Source organism: the organism of the source record quoted next, unplaced genomic scaffold (genome assembly GCF_019419815.1).
Source record: "Pyrus x bretschneideri cultivar Hongxiangsu unplaced genomic scaffold, Pyrus_bretschneideri_v1 Contig31, whole genome shotgun sequence".
Taxonomy (NCBI): Eukaryota; Viridiplantae; Streptophyta; class Magnoliopsida; order Rosales; family Rosaceae; genus Pyrus; species Pyrus x bretschneideri.
In genome coordinates, this window is record NW_025999624.1 from 2,463,802 (window position 1) to 2,481,196 (window position 17,395).

At 39.5% G+C, this 17,395-nt stretch overlaps 1 protein-coding gene across 1 annotated transcript; it reads left to right on the forward strand.

The window, feature by feature from the left end:
* Nucleotides 1–16,269: 16,269 nt before the first annotated feature.
* Nucleotides 16,270–16,896, forward strand: LOC103929570. The gene has a single exon (XM_009338792.2). It carries the CDS (start codon nucleotides 16,270–16,272, stop codon nucleotides 16,894–16,896), a length of 627 nt encoding a protein of 208 aa, XP_009337067.2.
* The last annotated feature ends 499 nt before the right edge of the window (nucleotides 16,897–17,395 follow it).

Genomic DNA, 17,395 nt, shown 5'->3' on the forward strand with positions numbered 1-17,395 from the left:
GGAGTATGTAATAGTTGAAAAAAAAATGTTTTTTTTTAATGTTTTGAATTATGTGATAATGTGATATGCATATACTAATTTAGTATTATATTTTCTATTCTTTTTTTTTTATCAAATTATATTTTTTATTTTCATTATTTATTGATTTAAAATATATTTTTTAACGAATAACAAGTCGGATGATATTATTTGATAATATTATCTGATGAATTTCGAATTGAGTTATATTATTTATTAATTCTAATAAATATTACACAATATAATCTGTTAAGATATTAAATATAATATAAAAACGATACAAATAGAAAAAGCACGACATGAATGTTAAATCTAAGCAGCATTACCACTTTAACTTTGATCATTTCATTTCCCTTACTGATTTCAAGCTTCTCAGCTACCCTTTCTTTAACTCTCTCTCACGTGTATTTTGAAGAGGACGAAAAGGTGATAAATGGGAGATGAGAGATGTGAAGGTCACGTCCAGAAAGGTCAGTTAGTTTGACTGGGAACTGTCTGGAAGCGTCTCCTCTCAATGTAACATCTGCAACTTCTTCCAGACGACTTTCTAACGTCTCTCTCTCTCTCTCTCTCTCTCTCTCTCTCTCGATTTGATTAGGCATTCAGCATTCAGAGATCAGAACCTAGCTAGCTAGCTAGCTATCTTCTTCAGCTTCAGACTTCAGTATATAGTGGCCTGGAACAAGTGGACAATGGCCACTGACTAGGGAGATGTGTAAACTGGACATTTACATTCACAAAGTTTCGGCATCATCGCAATGAATCTTAAAGACAAGACATTTCACATAAAAAGAGGTAAAACTTCAATTTTTTTTACTTACAACATAAGTAAATTGGCCTTCGTTTTTCAGTGAAACTTTAATTTTATTTACTTACAACATAAATAAATTGATAATATTACGTAAGAGTGTGACTTTGATGACATAAATTTACGTCAATTTATATTGTTTAGTTTGACCCATCATCGATGATAATGTAAGCAGAACGTGAATTTCATATGGACAAGGAGAACCGAAGATAAAACCAGTTCAAGATGGATGCAATAGTCTAGTCTTGTTACCTTGTTTGGAGAATAGCGTATGTCATGTTTATGGTTGTAAACGTCGGGGAAAGATTCTTTCTCATCCTAATCTTTCTTCCATTCCCTCCTCTCCTACTTGAATGGTTACGGTTAAGTCACGTCAATATCTTATATTCATTTTTTAAAAAACTAGATTTTAATCCTTAAATAAGATGAAGTTTAGAAAAATGTCTTATATAAGATTAAAAATTAATTTTAGTCCCTAGATTTTATTTAATGCGAGCATATTAGTGTCTCTCTTTTTTATTTATAATTTTATAGTGTTCATAAATTAAATTTTATGAAAATATTATAAATTTTAATTCTCATTATGGTAATTATCTTATATAAGAAAATATTTTCGTAAAGTTTTTCGGTACACATGTTTTTGTATATTTTTTTATGTGCCACTAATTCATTACAATATATTTAGGTACGAACATTTCGGTATACTAAGTTAGTATAATATGTTTAGGTACGGACATTTCAACACATTAGTTTATTATAATATATTTAGAAACCGATATTTCGGTACACTGGTTTAGTATCATATATCCAAGTACGGAATTTTTCGATACATTTATGTTTTTGCATATTTTCTTATGTTCCACTAATTCAGTACAATATATTTAGGTACGAACATTTCTGTACACTAATTGAGTAAAATATATTATAATACAGACGTTTATGTACACTAATTAGATAAAGTAAATTAAATATAATGAATTAAAATGTGTATAATAATAAATAATTTTAATTTTAATGTAATGACATTAAATAAGATATCTATTAAATATTAAAACAAAAATATAATATAAATTTAAATTAAGTACACATTAGAGGACGAAAATCAGTATTCAATTTCAATCTAACACCGGGTTTTTATTGAATTTTAATCTTCTTTAAGAATTAAAGTTTAAAAATTCCTTAATTTTTTTATAGAAATAATAAGTCAAAAAGCAAAGTGTGCCAAGACGATAGGAAATAAATTAAGAATAAGAACAGAGAAAATCCTATTCCACTAACTTTGGACTTTGAATATTGTAAATAGGCCCTTCCCGAGGCCCTGACATTCATTGGCTGCTGCTAAACACAGTAACACCACCAAACTAGTTAGCTTACTTGCCACGCCACACCCATTACCACTAGGATTTCTATGGCAAGGTTATATCACTGTCATAGCGTACTGCTAGTTTTTATCTACAAACACTATATTCTATTCGTTTTTTCAAAAAAGAGATATTTATTATAATCATGTTTTTTTTTTTTTTTAAACTAACGAAAAATTAAAAAAAAATAATTTTAATGAAAAATAACAAATAAATATGTAGTTAATAGTATCAAAAAAAAGTAAAAGTATGATTTTTCGCTAAAGATAAATAGTACCGAAAATATTTCGTTAAAACTTCATTTTTTTAAATTCATTTACCTTAAATCCGTCCAAGCATATATGTATGTCCCTTGCCCGAGGAAATTTTTATACTAGTATGTCTACAGCCTTAAAGCTAAACTAAAAGAGAGACTTTGAAACATTAATTTTCAATCTCGTTTTCTATTATTTGATTAGACCTTTATTGCTATTGCTATTTCTTTTTTTTTTTTCTTTTAATTTATCCAATAAAAAAATGAAGAAAAATGGTTGGTACATAGAAAAAGAGTAAACTCATTATTTGGTACAAGCAACAAATTGCCAGAGACTTGATCGTGGTGTTGCTAAATTCTAATCCTCAATGGTTGAGGGAGTTGCATGACTTTTCTTTACATAATTTTTCTATCTTTGGATTAGATCATAGTCCCATATTACTTACAAATAATGTAAACCCTGTTAGAAAAGGCTCTTATTCCTTCAAGTTGAAGCTATGTGGTTACGTCATCCTAATTTTAGGAATTTTGTCAAAAGTGCTTAGACCTGTACAAATACGTTAAGGCCACAAGAAAAGTTTGTTGCTTGTACAAGGACATTCAAGTATTTGGTAAGGAAGTGGAACAAAGAGACCTTTGGTAATGTCAAAGATAGTAAAGATAAGCTTCTAACCTCTCTCTGTGTTATTCAAAATAAAATTATGAGGGATCAAGATAACTCTATAAGCATGGAGGACGAGGTTAAAATTAGAAATGAGCTTAATAGAGTTTTACAGGAAGAAATTATGTGGGCTCAAAAAGCTAAGGTTAAGTGGCTTCAATTGGGAGATAAAATACTAAATATTTTCAGACGGTGGCTTCTATCCGTAAGAAAAGAAATGAAATAAAATTTGTTAAAGATAGTAATGGTTTCTGGTGGAATTATGGGGAAGGTCTAGATCAAGTTTTTCTGCAGGAATTTAAACTGCGTTTTTCTTGTGAAAGTTCCCCTTCTCAGGAAACATTGGCTACAATGGTTGATATCATAAGTCCTTGTATTGATCGTACGCGTAATATGCAACTACTTGAATGTATTTCAGATGAGGAAACTTGGGAAGTACTGAATAGCATTGGTGCGTTAAAAGCACCCGAACTTGATGGTCTTTGTGCTACTTTTTACCAAGGTTGTTGGGAAGAGGTTAAAGATACTATTATTCCTATGATTAAAGATTTCTTCCAAAATAATTCAAGCTTAAGGTTTATTAATCATTCAAATATTGCCTTAATCCCTAAAGTGGATAATCTTGAAACTGTGTCCAATTATAGAGCCATTGGTCTTTGTAATGTTAGTTATAAGATTATAACAAAAATTATTATTAAAAGGCTTAAGCCTTTGCCTGACTTATGCATTTCTCCTAATCAAGGTGCTTTTACTCCGGGACGTTCCATTCATGATAATATCTTAATTGCCCACGAGTTACTTTCCAGTTTCAAGGTAAAGAAAGGCAAGACGGGGACCATGGGTGTTAAATTGGACTTGGAAAAAGCCTATGACCTTTTAAATTGGGATTGCATAAGGTGTGTTCTAATTCTCTTTGGTTTTAATGAGAAATGGATCAACTTAATAATGGAATGCATTACATCAACTTTTTTTCTCCATTTTAATTAATGGCTCTCCACATGGTTATTTCTATCCTAAGCATGGCATACGACTGGGTGACCCCTTATCACCTTACATTTTCATTTTATGTATGGAACCGTTTATTAGACATTTTAATCATTTGGCTTCTACTCCTAAATCCCATGTGGGAATCCTATCATCCCTTGGGGCATTTAGAATTTCGAACCTAGTTCTCACAGATGATTGTCTACTTTTTGTTTGAGCTACCTCTAAAGGGGCTAGAAATGTCCTTCAAATCCTTAAAATGTGTGCAGTGGATGTAGGGCAACCTGGTAAATTTTCATAAATCTTCTATTTATTTTTCGAATAATACTATCAGCCAGGATAGGAACAAATATTGTTAATATATGGAGCATTCAACATAAAATCTATTGGGAAGTATTTAAGGACCCATAATATAGTTTTCTGAAAGGATCTGGTTAATGAGATAGAATTAATAAAACGGGTGAAGCAAAAACTTGCCGGTTGGAAAGGGCAAACCCTTTCCAAGGCCGGGAGACTAACTCTTATTAATTCTAATCTCACTAGGATGCCGAATCATGTAATGTCTTGTTTTAAGTGCCCCAATAGGGTAACAACTAAAATTGATAAAGAATGCTGAGATTTCTTTTGGGGGAGAAATACTAAACTCAGACCAATGGCCTGGAAAAAGGTTTGTTCTCCAAAGAATTAGGGTGGTTTAGGAATAAAACGGATTGATCATTTTAACAAGGGTAAAGTACAAAAAATTACCTCAACTACTAGTGTCACGACACTTTCATACCTCATCTTTTAAAATTGGCAATGTCATACCTCATCTTTACAATTTGGTCCAATGTTATATCTTCCGTTACTTGGCCGTTTACTTTTCAATTAAATACTAATGTGGCTTGATTCAGAGCCTACTTTCTATTAAAAAATCATTAAAAAATTATTAAAAACTAAATTTTTTTTAAATTTTTTTAAATATTAAAATAAAAAAATTTTAATAATAAAAAATAAAACAACCCTCAGTTCGTCCCTCCCCCTCCCCCCCTCCTCTCTCTTCTCCCCATCTTCATCTTCTTCCCCCCACCTACAACACCCCCCAAAAAAATAAAATAAAATAAAAATTCCAATTTGTCTTCCCCCTACACCCACCCTCAGTTTGTCTTCCCCCTTTCCCACCCCCCTTTTCTCCTTCCTGCAACCCAGAAGGAAAAATAAAAAATAAAAAATAAAAATAAAAACCCAAATCCCGTCGGTAGGAAGATGGGTGCGCAGAGAAGGCGGAGGATGGGTGCGGAAGAGGATGTGGAGAATGGATGAGAGTGGTGGATTTGGGGTTGGCACGGGGTTGAGTTTTTGTTGGGGGGGGGGGGGTGGGGTGGGGGACGAACTAGGTTCGCTTTGGATTTGTTTTTTTCTTTCTTTTTCTTCTCTTTTTTCTTCTTCTTTCTGGGTTGCAGGGGGGACGAACTGGGTTGGGTTGGGTTTTTTTTTTCTTCTTCTACTTCTTCTTCTTCTTCTTCTTCCTTCTTCTTCTTTCTGGGTTGCAGGGGTTTTGGGGGGGGGGGGGTGAGGGGCGAACTGGGTTAGGTTGGATTTTTTGTGACAGCCCGTTCCGGAATTTTTAAAACGTACGCGTGAAAAGATGATTTTACCCCTAGTGTGATTTCTCCGTTGTATGGTTGTTTTGAACTTGGTGTGGCTGGTTGTGGACCACACACACTTCCCCACACATGTCTTTCACCCATTCCCTGTCCCGTGCCATTTCCCTTCCCATTTTCCCCCTCCATTGTACGGACACACACACAAACACACCAAATCTTCACAGATCGAAGAAACAAAGTACATATCCATGCTCGTGAGGTCCGTAAGAGTCCAACCATACCCATTTCAGGTAAGGTTACCTTCGTTTTCACGTCGAACTCGAGATACCAGATTTTTGGCACTGTTCATGCACATGTAAATTCTTATGTTTTTGGGAATTTCAAGCTTGTAGGAAGCTTGGTGAGGTCCTTAGGAGGCTCGGGGTGGTTCGTTTGAAGGTTTTGGACGTCGGGATCGCGAGTTTCGAGGTTGGCCGGAGTTGGGGGTATTTTCCCGGTGAGATTTCGTGGGTTTTAGCACTTGAAAGTGGTATGAACTTGTTCCTCTCGTTGTAAGCTTCAATTTGGTACCAGTTTTGTGAAATTTGGTTGAAAAACGAAGAAGATATCACGATTTGAAAATTTCCCGATTTTTCGGCGCCGGCGACGGCGCCGGAGCCTCGCCGGAGAAGACAAAACGACGGAATATTCCGTCAAAACTGACGGAATATTCCGTCAAAACTGATGGAATATTCCTAACGCCGTTGACAGAATCCGTTAAAGTTAACGGAATATTCCTGACGGCGTTAACTGACGCCGTCAGCGTGCCTGCGCGTGGTCGGCGCGTGTGGCGGTGCCTTGGCCGGCGCGGCGCGTGTGGCGGTGAAATTTTTTTCTAAAAATATGGGGATGTTCCTGAGGTTGAGTAGATCACGTTGGTGTATTCATACACCCCATTTGAGCATTGTATGAGAAGTTATTTCATAAAGTTGGTTATGTGCTTTAAAATTAACGTTTTTATAGTTGTTTCGCATATAGGTGAGACCTATCCCAAGGACGAGCGTGGTGACTGGAGGCAAGGGGGTTACGACCCTTCTACTTACTAGTGAGTGGGCTTTTGGTTTTCCGTATATACCTATATATTTATACTTTTCCCAGAAATTGGTTTGAAACCTTTATTCGTTTATATGCCATGTATTATACTGCCGTTTGTTCATACATTATTAGTTGCATATGTATATATATGTATGTGGGTGCTGTGGACGCACAGGTAAGTGCCAGGTGAGTATGACTTATGTTATGTTTAGTAGTGTTTCGAGATGCCTAGAGAGCTAAAAACCTGCACCTCCGGTGTTAGTGCTCCCGCCTATAGTAGGGCACAGTCCTTCACGTGATGTTCACCTCCCGCACCACACGCTCATCTTGGATCCAAGTTAGGTGCACAGGCTTGTCGTACAGACCACTTTAGGTGGTTTCGACTCGTAGGTGACCCGCGATTATTCGCCCAGCCTTCACGTGATCGTAGCACTTGAGCGTATTTATATATTACACCCAGGCTTGTCGTACAGACCACCTTAGGTGGTTCCGACTCGTGTGCAGGTACAGCTAGTGAGATGGAGATTGAGCTCTAGTTTCAGTCGTATAGGTCACGTTAGGTGACTCCGGCTGACAGATTACGTGACATTGAATTATTATTACCTGAGCACTTGCGTTTTACTTAATGGTTTTGGCATGGCATATTTCTGTGCATGACTTATGTGTATATGTATTATATTTTCTGGGAAGTATATAGGTTTTACGGCGAGGGGTTAGAAATTGTTTTGAAATGGTTTTTGAAAAGCTTTGTTTTTGCTCACTCATGCTTTTGTTTTGCGCCCCTCCAGGTTCTAGTTGGCTAGCACGTTTGGTGGTTTCCCTGAGGATTTCCCCGGCATATCTGACAGACCACCACCAGTGTAGGACCACCTTCGGGTGTGCTTTTGTTGTGTCGTTTTCTCCTGGACTGCATTAGGCGTTCTTGCTCTGAACTTAGTGTTCACACCTACGCTTGCACTTGTTGTTATTACTTTGTGTAAAGCTAGTTTTTAATTATTTGTACTATTTATTATTATTATTTTATTTAGCTTCCGTACTATGCACATGGTTACTGTCACTTCCACGTGACGGCCAACATGCCCTGATCTCGATCGGGGTGTGTTAGTTTGGTATCACAGCCTAGGTTTGGCAGTCCTGTACTTGTGTGAGTATTCTGATGGTTTTGGTTTCTTCTGTCAGAACTATGCCGCCTCGTCGGGAACCACGTCGCTCTGCTGAGCCTAGTTTCCCCGATATTGCTCAGCTGCGGGAAGCTATTGCTACAGCTATTCATTCGGCGATCTGCCCTCCCCAGAGGACTCATCTGGAGACTATGTATAATTTGAAGTTAGATAAGTTCGAAGGCAACGAGGGTCATGAGGGTGCAGAGCGGATGGCTAGAGCATATTGAGAAAACCTTTCATGTTTTGCATAGTCAGGGGAATCTCCCTGTTGAGAAGTGGGTAAAGACGACCTCGTGGTTTTTGGGTAATGATTCTGCATCCTGGTGGGAACAGAAACTTCGTCGTTTGACTCCAGCTGAGAAGACTGATTGGGATGTTTTCAGTGAGTTGTTCAAGAGAAGGTTTGTGCCTCCTGAGTATATTGACTGTAAGAAGCAGGAATTTACTGCGTTGAGATAGGGGAAGCTGACAGCGAATGAGTATTACCAGAGGTTCATTGATTTGTCTCACTATTATCCTAAGGTTGCTGGCAATCCGGCGGAGATGCTTCGTCGTTTCCGTTTGGGCACTAAGAAGAAGTGGCGTTCGATGGCGACCACTACCCACTGTGATACCTACCAGGAGTTTTATGAGATTCTGCTGAGAATTGAGGATTCGAAAAATATGCCGAGCGAGAGTGAAGAGGAAGAAAAAGACGGTAATCAGAAGAAAGATGATAAGGGTAAAGGTTAAGCGTCGCTCGGGCCTCGTCGAACTCAGAACTTCAAGAGGGGTGGACACTAGTTTTAGCTCTTTTAGCGGTGGTTTTAGCGCCACTGGTCAGGGACGTGGAGGTAGGTTTGCTGGTGGTGCTAGAGGCCAGAGACAGGGTGATGGTGGTAGAGGTAGGGCCCCACTTTGCCGCAGGTGTAATAATCAACATTTTGGTGAGTGTAGGCGTGGCAGCAGTGGTTGTTTTACTTATGGGCAGATGGGACATTGTGCTGCAAATTGTCCCCAGAGTCAGCAGCAGAAGCCGCAGCAGACATTCTTGCCGCCACTTGCACCGATCTAGCAGATTCCTAGCCCTGGTAGTTATGGGCAGACAGGTTGGGGTGGTGCCTACTATTATCAGGGCGATGCTGTTCCTTATGCCCCGGGACAGTATCAATATCCCGAGGACCCATATTCCCAGGGTGGTTATCCTCCGTATTCTGGTGGCTATATGCCTATCCTCCAGTTCCAGCAGGCAGTTCTCAGTGGTTTCAGGGAGGACAGATTCAGCAGGGGGAGATTGCTACGAGTAGTGCGGGGTCTTCGAGGCAGTCTGGTCAGCTCAGTCAGGGGCGTGGCACTCAGAGTCGTGGTGGTCAGGCGAGCAGAGGTCGAGGTGGACGACAGCAGACCTAGGGGCGTATTCATAACATTTCCCTGCAGGACGCTCAGAACAATTCAGATTTGATCATGGGTACGTTAAATATCCTTGGTTATTTTGCTAGAGTATTAATTGATTGTGGTGCTACACATTCTGTGATTTCTCATACATTTGCTCAAGTGACGCAACCTCGCCCCACACCTCTAGGGTATGATTTAGAGTTCTCTATGCCTAGAGGGGAGAGATGTATTGTAGATCGTGTGTATCCAGGGTGTCCAGTGATAGTGGAGGATGTGGTTATGCCAGCTGATTTTATCCCGTTAGATATTGTTGACTTTGATGTGATTTTGGGCACAGATTGGTTGCATTTCTATCGTGCCAATATTGATTGTTACGGGAAAATAGTTACATTCCATCGTCCTGGACTACCTGTGGTTACTTTCGTGGGTGAGCAGAGTGGGGTGAGACATGGCGTTATCTCTACTATACGAGCGAAAAGGTTGTTATCTAAAGGTTGCCAGGGGTACTTAGCTCATGTGATGTTGGATGAGGCTGCTCCTAGTAGAGTTGAGGACGTGAGGGTAGTCAGACATTTTCCTGATGTTTTTCCTGAGGATTTACCTGGGTTGCCGCCAGATCGAGACATGGAGTTCACCATTGAGTTGCTTCCAGGTACTAATCCTATTTCCTTAACTCCTTATCGTATGGCTCCCACTAAGTTAAGGGAATTGAAAGTTCAGTTACAGGAATTAGTGGATAAGGGTTTTATTCAGCCTAGTACTTCACCTTGGGAAGCTCCAGTATTGTTTGTGAGGAAGAAAGATGGAACTTTGAGCTTATGTATTGATTATAGGCAATTGAATCGGGTGACGATTATAAACCGTTATCCGTTGCCGCGTATTGACGATTTATTTGATCAGCTTTGAGGTGCGTGTGTATTCTCCAAGATTGACTTGAGGTCTGGATATTATCAGCTGAAGATTAGTAGGGATGATGTTCCTAAGAAGGCGTTCAGGACTCGTTATGGTCATTACGAGTTTTTGGTTATGCCATTTGGTTTGACGAATGCACCAGCTGCTTTTATGGATTTGATGAACCGGGTGTTCCAGCCATATTTAAATAGGTTTGTTATTGTTTTTATCGACGACATTCTGGTGTATTCTAAATCGAAAGCGGAGCATGTTCGACATCTTACTTTAGTGTTGAAAATGTTGAGGGAACACCAATTATATGCTAAGTTTAGCAAGTGCCAGTTTTGGTTAGACCAAGTTACGTTTTTGGGGCACGTCATTTCAGCTCAGGGTATCTTGCTGGATCCTCAAAAGGTGGCAGCTGTGGAGAAATGGGAACAACCACGAACCGTCACTGAGGTGAGGAGTTTCCTTGGTTTAGCAGGGTATTATCGATGGTTTATTAAGGATTTTTCTGTGATTGCTTTACCACTGACAAGATTAACGAGGAAGGACGTTAAATTTGAGTGGGATGATAAGTGTGAGCAGAGTTTCCAGCAGTTGAAATATTGTCTCACTCATGCACCTGTTTTGGCGCTCCCGGACGATAGTGGTGATTTCGAGGTTTACAGTAATACTTCTTTGAATGGTCTGGGATGTGTGTTGATACAGCATGGTAGGGTGATTGCTTATGCTTCACGGCAACTGAAACCTCATAAGTTGAATTACCCTACACATGATTTGGAGTTAGCCGCCATTATTTTTGCGTTGAAGTTGTGGAGACACTACCTTTATGGAGAGAAATGTAAGATCTTTACAGATCACAAGAGTCTTCAGTATCTTTTTACGCAGAAGGAACTAAATCTTCGTCAACGGAGGTGGATGAAGCTACTCAGTGATTATGACTGCACGATTGATTATCACCCTGGTCGTGCAAACGTTGTGGCTGATGCACTTAGCAGGAAGTCTCAGGGCCGTATTAATGCATTGTATGCTAGTCGTATTCCCCTTCTGGCAGACTTGCGGTCTACGGGAGTGAGGTTAGAGGCATAAGATCGAGAGGTAGCTTTACTTGCTAATTTTCAAGTTAGACCAATTTTAGTTGATCGGGTGCTTGAAGCTCAGGTAGCTGATAGGGAGACTCAAGAATTGATCCAAGCTCGAGATCGAGGAAGGAGGAGAGACCTCAGAGTTCGTGATTCGGATGGCATGCTGATGCAGGAGGGTAGGATGTTTGTGCCTAATAATTTGGATTTAAAGAAAGCAATTCTCGATGAAGCACATATCTCGGCTTATGCTATGCATCCAGGAGCTACTCAAATGTACCATACCATTCGACCGTTTTATTATTGGCCGGGTATGAAGAGGGAAATAGCTGAGCATGTGAGTAGGTGTGCTGTTTGTCAGCAAGTTAAGGCGGAAAGGAAGAAGCCGTTTGGGTTGTTGCAGCCGCTTCCCGTTCCAGAGTGGAAATGGGAAAATATTACTATGGATTTTGTGTACAAGCTTCCGCGTACACATAATGGTTTTGATGGCATTTGGGTGATTGTTGATCGGCTTACTAAGTCAGCACATTTCATTCCAGTGAGGGAGAAGTATTCTTTGGGTCGATTAGCTGAGTTATTCATCTCAAAGATCGTGAAGTACCATGGTGTCCCTATGAGTATTGTCTCGGATCGTGATCCAAGATTTACATCTAAATTTTGGGTAGCTTTCAGAAAGCTTTGGGTACTAGACTACTTTATAGTACGGCGTATTATCCTCAAACGGACGGACAGTCAGAGAGAACCATTCAGACTTTGGAGGATATGTTGCGAGCTTCGGTGTTACAGTTTGGTGATGCTTGGCACCAGCAGTTGGATTTAATGGAATTTGCTTACAACAACAGCTTACATTCGAGTATCGGCATGGCACCATTTGAGGCATTGTATGGTAGATCTTGTCGCACACCTTTATGTTGGTCAGAGGTCGGAGAAAGAGTTTTGGTGGGCCCGGAGATTGTTGAGGAGACTACTCAAAATGTTCAGGTAATCAAGTCTAACTTGAAGGCAGCCCAGGATAGGCAGAAGAGTTTAGCAGATCGACATGCTACTGATAGAGTGTATGAGGTTGGCGATTGGGTATTTCTGAAGCTTTCACCATGGAGAGGCGTGGTACGGTTTGGAAAGAAAGGCAAGTTGAGTCCCAGGTACATCGGACCATACATGGTCACTGAGCGAGTGGGTGAGGTAGCTTACAGGCTGGAGTTGCCTCCGGAGTTGGCTAGAGTACATAACGTTTTTCACGTGTCCATGCTTCAACATTATGTTGCTGATCCATCTCATGTGATACCTCATCAACCCTTGGAAATCAATCCAGATTTGACTTATGATGAGGAACCAGTGACGATACTAGATTGGAAGGAAAAGGTTTTGAGGAATAAAACGGTGAACTTGGTAAAAGTTTTGTGGAGGAATCATTCCGTGGAGGAAGCTTCGTGGGAAACTGAAGATCGGATGAGAGATTTGTATCCTCGGTTGTTCTTTGATCACTAGGGGTTGTTGTATGGTTGTTTTGAATTTCGGGACGAAATTCTTCTAAGGTGGGTAGGTTGTGACAGCCCGTTCTGGAATTTTTAAAACGTACGCGTGAAAAGACGATTTTTCCCCTAGTGTGATTTCTACGTTGTATGGTTGTTTTGAACTTGGTGTGGCTAGTTGTGGACCACACACACTTCCCCACACATTTCCTTCACCCTTTCCCTGTCCGTGCACCTGTCCCGTGCCATTTCCCTTCCCATTTTCCCCCTCCATTGTACGGACACACACACAAACACACCAAATCTTTATAGATCGAAGAAACAAAGTACATATCCATGCTCGTGAGGTCCGTAAGAGTCCAACCATACCCATTTCAGGTAAGGTCGTAGTCAACCATTCAGTAGTACTCTTCACGTCGAACTCAAGATACCCGATTTTTGGCACTGTTCATGCACACGTAAATTCTTACGTTTTTGGGAATTTCAAACTTATAGGAAGCTTGGTGAGGCCTTAGGAGGCTCGGGGTGGTTCGTTTGAAGGTTTTGGACGTCGGGATCGCGAGTTTCGAGGTTGGCCGGAGTTGGGGGTATTTTCCCAGCGAGATTTCGTAGGTTTTAGCACTTGAAAGTGGTATGAACTTGTTCCTCTCGTTGTAAGCTTCAATTTGGTATCAATTTTGTGAAATTTGGTTGAAAAACGAAGAAGATATCACGATTTGAAAATTTCCCGATTTTTCGGCGCCGTCGCCGGCGCCGGAGCCTCGCCGGAGAAGACGACGGAATATTCCTAACGCCGTTGACGGAATCCTTTAAAGTTAACGGAATATTCCTGATGCTGTTAATTGACGCCGTCAGCGTGCCAAGCACGTGCCTGCGCGTGGCCGGCGCGTGCGGCGGTGAAAATTTTTTCTAAAAATATGGGGATGTTCCTGAGGTTGAGTAGATCACGTTGGTGTATTCATACACCCCATTTGAGCATTGTATGAGAAGTTATTTCATAAAGTTGGTTATGTGCTTTAAAATTAATGTTTTTATAGTTGTTTTGCGTATAGGTGAGACCTATCCCGAGGACGAGCGTGGTCACTCGAGGCAAGGGGGTTACGACCCTTCTACTTACCAGTGAGTGGGCTTTTATTTTTCCGTATATACCTATATATTTATACTTTTCCCAGAAATTGGTTTGAAACCTTTATTCGTTTATATGCCATGCATTATATTGCCGTTTGTTCATACATTATTAGTTGCATGTGTATATATATGTATGTGGGTGCTGTGGACGCACAGGTAAGTGCCAGGTGAGTATGACTTATGTTATGTTTAGTAGTGTTTCGAGATGCCTAGAAAGCTCATAACCTGCACCCCCGGTGTTAGTGCTCCCGCCCATAGTAGGGCACAGTCCTTCACGTGATGTTCACTTCCCGCACCACACGCTCATCTTGGATCCAAGTTAGGTGCACAAGCTTGTCGTACAGACCACTTTAAGTGGTTCCGACTCATAGGTGACCCGCGATTATTCGCCCAGCCTTCACGTGATCGTAGCACTTGAGCGTATTTATATATTACACCCAGGCCTGTCGTACAGACCACCCTAGGTGGTTCCGACTTGTGTGCAGGTATGGCTAGTGAGATGGAGATTGAGCTCTAGTTTCAGCCGTACAGGTCACGTTAGGTGACTCCGGCTGACAGATTACGTGACATTGAATTATTATTACCTGAGTAGCTTGCGTTTTACTTAATGGTTTTGGCATGGCATATTTCTGTGCATGACTTATGTGTATATATATATTATAGTTTCTGGGAAGTATACAGGTTTTACGACGAGGGGTTAGAAATTGTTTTGAAATGGTTTTTGAAAAGCTTTGTTTTTGCCCACTCACGCTTTTGTTTTGCGCCCCTCCAGGTTCTAGTTGGCTAGCACATTTGGTGGTTTCCCTGAGGATTTCCCCGGCATATCTAACAGACCACCACCAGTGTAGGACCACCTTCGGGTGTGCTTTTGTTATGTCGTTTTCTCCTGGACTGCATTAGGCGTTCTTGCTCTGAACTTAGTGTTCACACCTACGCTTGCACTTGTTGTTATTACTTTGTGTAAAGCTAGTTTTTAATTATTCGTACTATTTATTATTATTATTTTATTTAGCTTCCACACTGTGCACATGGTTACGTCACTTCCACGTGACGGTCAACATGCCCTGATCTCGATCGGGGTGTGTCATTTTTTTCTTTTTTCTTCCTCCTTCTCCTTTTTTTTCCTCTTCTTTTTCTTCATCCGTCTTCCTCTTCGGGGAGGCCGAGGGGGTGGGGGGTGTTGATGGGTTTTCAAATTTTATTTTTTGGTTGAAGATTAAGAAGGGAAGAAGATGAAGATTTTTTTTGGGGGGGGGGGGAAAGGACGAACAAGGGATTTTTTTTACTTTTCTTTATTATTTTAAAAAATATTAAATAATATTTTTTAGTTTTTAATAATATTTTATTAATTTTTTAATAGAAAGTGGGTCCCGAATCAAGCTACGTCAGCATTTAACTGAAAAGTAAATGGCCAAGTAATGGAACGTATAACATTGGACCAAATTCTAAAGATGAGGTATGACATTGTCAATTTTAAAAGATGAGGTATGAAAGTGTCGTAATACTAATAATTGAGGTAGTTATTTGTACCTTACCCTTTTAACAATGCTTGTTTAGCCAAATTAGGTTGGAAAGTTTTAACCAACAAAGAAAATTGGTGGGCTGAAATAGTCAAAAGTAAATACTTACGTAAGTCCGATTTTTTAAATTCGAAGATTAAACAAAATTACTCACTTGCTTGGAAAGGCATTCTTTCTAATAGAAACATCATTCATGAGGGAATGAGATGGATTGTGGGTAGTGGTGAAGACATACTCTTCTTGACCCATCACTGGGTTTTTTCTTACCCCCTTTTTCATTTAATTCCTGTGAATGATAGGAATAATATTGATCGGAATCTTAAAGTAAGCAACTTTATAGTTCATAATAGTTGGGATAACATTAAATTAGCTACTGTAGTTGATGATGACATAATTAGAAAAATTTGTCGCATTCCCGTCCCTTTACAAGAGTTGAAGGACAAGCTAATTTGGGGCTTAACCAATAATGGGAGCTTTTCCATTAAGTCAAAATTGGAACAATCACTCTAGTAATCGCCTTACTTTGTTAAAGAAAATGTGGAAGCTAACTATTCCTCCTAAGGTTAAAATGTTTGCTTGGCTTATGATTCAGGAAAGATTGCAAACCAAAAAACGCTTAAGTTGATTTGTAAAAAACTTTGATAAGTTATGTCCATTATGTAATACAGCCGAAGAAGATCAATGTCATCTCTTTTGTAATTGTGTTTTTGCTACTAAAATTTGGAGCTAAACTTTTGGTAGTTTTAATAATGGTAACATAAGTACTAATGATAATTTTTTTTTATTGGATGGAATCCTTAAGTTCTAATGACAATGACGGCCTTTCTGATCTTAGTAAAGTAGTTCTAAACTGCTAGCAAATGATGGAAAGAAATAACTTGGTGTTCAGAAATGTGCCCCCGATCTCGGCGCGTTGTGTTTCTATCGCCAGTAGTGTTGGTTCGGCTTTTTGACAAGGCTAATGGGAAGTGTGACTCCAGGGAGGCTTTACCTATCTCTTCCTTTATTAAATGGCATCCTCCTGACCGGCATGATGTGATTAAACTCAATTTTGATGGTTCAATTTCGAACAACCGTGCTGCTACTACCTTTGTGCTCTGTAACAGTAATTCACAGGTGATTAGGGTGGGGGCTCTTAACCTTGATGGTGCTATTATTTTGGTAGCAGAAGCAACAGGTTTGCGAGAAGGGCTCCAGTGTGCTAGGCGCAAGGGTTTCACCAAAGTGAAGGTGGAGGGGGACTCTAAACTCATCATTGATGCTGTGCAGGGTCACTGGGGGATTCCTTGGAGAGTCAGCTCTATAATCAATGATATTCGTATCCTGGCTCGGTCTTTTAGTCATGTTGACTGGAAGCACATTTTCAGGGAGATAAACTTTGTTGCGGATGCTTTAGCTCACCTTATCCTCTCCCTCTCGAATCCTCATTATTGGGATTTCTGTTTACCTGATGTTGCGACTCCTGCCTTTAATTTTGATTGTATTGGAAATGGTTGTACTAGAGGTTTCATGCTTTAATGAATTTCTTTGCATCAAAAAACAAAAAAAAAGCAATAAATTTCTAATATTGAAAATAAAAGTTTTAAACAGTTGTCTGTGAAAATTAAGTCTATAGTGGCTAAATTAAACACCCTTCGGCCTTGGCACTAGTATAAATCAAGTCTAGCTACTAAAATATACATAGCATTGAAACCACATTCGGGTAAAAAGAGTTAAACAATATATTAATCTTAATTAACATCCAAAACTTCTGGGTTACAAAGAAATTTACCGCACGTACAGTAACAACAAGAAGGAGATACGTATGCCATACTGTACATTTAATTACTAGATAATGCTAGGTAGACTAAATTTGTACATTAAATTTACAAACTAAATGATGTGTCATTAATAAAAAATAAACACATTACAAAATTTGATCTACAAATTTAATCTCTCTAACATTATCCTTAATTATATAATGCTAAAATTGTTTTAACCAATTTACCTCAACAGAAGAAAGATGACACGAAACAAA

Coding starts and splice junctions, on each gene's coding strand:
- LOC103929570 (XM_009338792.2), top strand. CDS start 16,270: ATGTGCCCCCGATCTCGGCGCGTTGTGTTTCTATCGCCAGTAGTGTTG.